Source organism: Eurypyga helias, unplaced genomic scaffold, assembly GCF_000690775.1.
Source record: "Eurypyga helias isolate BGI_N326 unplaced genomic scaffold, ASM69077v1 scaffold45940, whole genome shotgun sequence".
Taxonomy (NCBI): domain Eukaryota; kingdom Metazoa; phylum Chordata; class Aves; order Eurypygiformes; family Eurypygidae; genus Eurypyga; species Eurypyga helias.
The window spans coordinates 74-3,890 of NW_010228503.1; the positions used below are offsets into that span (position 1 = coordinate 74).

At 43.9% G+C, this 3,817-nt stretch overlaps 1 protein-coding gene across 1 annotated transcript; it reads left to right on the forward strand.

Moving 5' to 3' along the window:
• The first annotated feature begins 936 nt into the window (after positions 1 to 936).
• Positions 937 to 3,263, forward strand: LOC104515425 (cell growth regulator with RING finger domain protein 1-like). The gene is made up of 3 exons (XM_010159388.1): positions 937 to 1,017; positions 1,462 to 1,569; positions 2,913 to 3,263. Exons 1-3 carry the CDS (start codon positions 937 to 939, stop codon positions 3,261 to 3,263), a joined length of 540 nt encoding a protein of 179 aa, XP_010157690.1.
• Positions 3,264 to 3,817: the final 554 nt, after the last annotated feature.

Consider the following 3,817-nt stretch of genomic DNA (forward strand, 5'->3'; position numbering starts at 1 on the left):
TTTCTACTAGATCATGGTCTCACTGCGTATGTTTCTGCACTGCAGCGCAGCGTAAGAGGGAGACAATAGCCTGAAGATCAAGATGCGTGTTAGGAACTGGTCCCACCCGCGGTTAAAAAGTGGCCTAGGTGTCTGAATTGAGGACATGCCGCGTCATTGAGAAGGCACTTGTGTTACAGTGGGATGACATCATACAGATACACTGAGGACTTTTATTATTAAAACAGAAAATCTGTCCTTTTAACGAAGATTTAATGGCTTTCAGGTTCCAAAAGCCAATAGTGGTGTGGGTTGGGGTTTTTTTCAGGCATTGTGTTGTAGAAATAAAGACCTTATTGCCAAAGAATAGTAAATTCAGTTAGCGTGAATAAATATGTATAAGTACATATGTATTTAAACTCCACATGTAATTAGCCACGTGTGGATTTTGAAGTGCAAAGCTGATTTGCCTTTAAATTTTTTTTTATACAAAACAGCTTTCTTTTATATTTCATTTCTCTTCTGACAGCTTCTGGGAACTACAATAATATTGAATTTCACTTTCTTTTTTCCCTGCTTTTTAGAGGCTATTAGGTAATTTGGGCAGGGTGGGGAGTACTAGGCACAGCGTGCAAGCTCAGGGCGCTTTTATTTTCAGAAAAATGACTCTTGAAATCAGCCCGTGGGGTCCTGTCATGATCCTTTCCAGTGACATTTTGTCTTTTGCCTACTTGATTTACAAGCCAGTCAGCGACACTTCCAAACGCTTTTCCTAGTCGCAAGGCTGTGGTCTGTGTGTTTGTGAGGGACGTGGGAGAAAGTAGAGAAGACTTTCCCTTTTACCTGTTTCCCTGTAATTCCGCACTCGGACATCAGCTGGCAGGGTCGCTTCTTGTGCTGAAGACAGAGCGGGATGCGGTTGCAGGCGTCGGATGGGACTTCAGTGCATGGGCTCCCATGGGCTCGGTTCCTGTGGGAAACTCCTTGTGGTTTGTCACCTTCAAGGAGGAGTTAGTGGAGTGGACAGAGCTGCTAGACGTAGGAGCTGCTACGCCTGGTTGAACTCATGACGCAGGTTGCCTCTCCAAGGCCCGTCCGTGACTGTAAGCAAGTCCTTCAGCTGCATAAGCATGTCAGGACTGCATGTGCTTAGGTGCCTTTTTGATTTGGGGCCTGATTCCATTAGGTGAGAGCAGTCGGAGCGGATGCCTGCTGTAAACTGGACGTTGAAGGGCTCCTTGGAGAACCGGGGCAGAAAGCTGAGGGGTCACAAAGTGCTATTTTGTGCCGGATCCTGTTTTTACCTTGTCCAGCATATTTTTTTGATCTGTTCTGGAAGTCAGCACTGTTGAAGTCCCGGTTGTCTGAGGAAATCAGCAGGCCGGAGGTTGTACCAAAGTCGGTGATCTTTCACGCAAGCTGTTCTGTTGAATCCTGTAGAGAAAAGGGAAGTTACTAAACATGGCATTCTTCTTTTGATAGATTTCAATGGTGGCTGTAATTCACATTCCTGATGAGAGCTACAGACTTTCCTGCAGAATATTATATCAGTATCTGCTTCTAGCTCAAGGTCAATACCACAATCTGAAGGTAAGATACGTGCTGAGTCTCGTTTCATTTGTGTGACAGCGTTAAGCTTGGTTTGTGTAGGCTTTCAGCAGCCTAAATTAGTGTAAGACACTTACTGTCGTGCAAAGAACCGGATAATAGTTAAAATTAGTTTCTCAATTAAGTAGTTCCAACCCAAGTTACTGCACAGAAATAATTGGTATGACAGTATTCAAGGTTGCTTGGAGAAATTGGTTGATGGTGGTCTGGAGGCCTTGGTGCTGTCTGCTTATTAAAGCAGTAGTAAGGCTTTAATGAGCTGTCGAGTGCTTCCTCTCTGCAGAACACGTTCCCTCCTTGCTAATCTCTCAAATGAGCACTTTCCCCTCTACTGCCCTTCAACTGGGAAAGCCTCAGAAGAAACTTTTTGGTTTAAAATTCCTTTTTACTGCAAGACATTTGTAAAAGTTAGGAATTACTATAAGTTAAACCAACGTTCTCGTTATCCCATTCCAGTTTCCCTCACCTGTGTGTGTTGTGGGACCATCTTTGTCCTGTGTCTGTCAGGCAGCTGATGTGATTCTGTGCGATTCACTCTTCTATTACAGTGATAATAAAAATAACGTGTGGTATTGATAAGCTAGAAATTGGGCCAAATTAATTGAATTGACTCAATTAGCATTCATTCAGAAATAGGTTTGTCCAAAGAAATGTTTGTCCTGGCCATTTTTTGCTGACATAATTGATCCAGGTGAACTTCTCTGTTCTTCCCAGTAGGTTTTCTTTTTGTGTGGGGGTTGCCTTTGTAAAAACGCTGCTTAAACTGCACGGCACCGACTGTGCAGCGGCACTTTATGTAGTGGAGCCGTGTGCGCTCTGTGGGCATCGCTGGCTGCATGGGGGGTTACTGGCTCTATTCAGAGATCGTGCCTGGAAGAATTGGCACTTAAAATAAGACAAAAAGGAGTAGGGGATTGTATTATGAGCAGGAGCTGAATGGGTTGAGTGAAGCAGATTTGACTACTTGGTGGATGTATTTTTGGTAGTAGATAGCAGCTTCCCTCCAAGCACAGATATACCCGAAACCCGAGCTGCTCAAAACCTGGGCAGTTCTGTTAAAGTTCATGCACATACACTGATTTGATTCAGCTAAGACTTTTGAGGCCTTATTTTCCCAGTGGTTTATGGAATTTTATGCTTCTGCAATACCTTCAGCTGAAGGCCAGGCGGCTGTCAGGACTCACACAGAGTGAGCCTGGCACTGTTTGCCCCAGTGGAAACTGGTGAATCTGACCCAGTGGAGCTTGCATCGCACGTGTGTGTGTGTTCAGGTATCAGGGGAGGGTTTGTTGCCTTCTAAATGTCTGTGTATGTGTGTATTTTAGCAACTCTTCATGTCTGCAAGTAGTACTGGACTGTCTTCAAGCGATACATCCCCTGCTGAGAGAAGTACTGACAGAACCTTGCTGGAAAAGGCCGGACTGGCTGAAGATGAACCAGAATTGCATGAAGAAAACAGTAAAGACTGTGTTATTTGCCAGAATGGCACAGTGAACTGGGCCCTCCTACCCTGCAGGCACACGTGCTTGTGTGATGGCTGCATCAAGTATTTTCAGCACTGCCCAATATGTAGGCAGTTTGTTCAAGAATCTTTTCCACTCTGCAGTAAAAAGGAGCAAGATGAAGATGAATCAACCCATATCTTGCAAGATGTTCCTCCTGGAACTGTTTTTTGAAGGGGAGGGCGGGGGGAAATAGAACTGGGTTGTACGCACCAAGATTAAATGTAGGAAACAGGCTGTTTATGGGAGGGTATGTAGCATTAACTTGTATGGTTTTGCTTTTTATTGTTAGGTAATTTTCAGCTTCCTCGTTTGTCTTCGCTCCATATGCTCACAGGAACACTCTGCTTCTCTGTGCAATGTGGAGAGAAGAAGTGCGTGGGATATCTTTGAAGGATGTGATTTTATTTATAACTTCTTACTAGTTTTTCGTCGAATACTGTTGGAGGCAATTTTGATTACTAAATTTAGTGCGTCTCCTAAAAAAAGCATAAAACTTGCAAGTGAAGTTGCACTCAGCTCATGCTCTATTTATTGTATTTAAAATACTAGAGCAGTATATCATTTTAAGTCGGTATAATTCAGAGACGTAGCACTTTTCTGGAGGTATCACATGAAGGAAAGTAACTGTTCTTCGTTGTTAAAGCCATGGATATTTATTCTGTAGGTGGAGGCTGGGCAGTGGCAGGAGCTGGGAGTGGAAGGTGTTCAGGACACCGTTTCTGGCT

Excerpts from the sequence above, each read along its gene's own strand:
- LOC104515425 (XM_010159388.1), top strand. The coding sequence starts at position 937 with ATGGGCTCGGTTCCTGTGGGAAACTCCTTGTGGTTTGTCACCTTCAAG. Across the intron at positions 1,018-1,461 it reads AGTGGACAGAGCTGCTAGAC|ATTTCAATGGTGGCTGTAAT; the intron begins GTAGGAGCTGCT and ends TTCTTTTGATAG. Across the intron at positions 1,570-2,912 it reads GTCAATACCACAATCTGAAG|CAACTCTTCATGTCTGCAAG; the intron begins GTAAGATACGTG and ends TGTGTATTTTAG.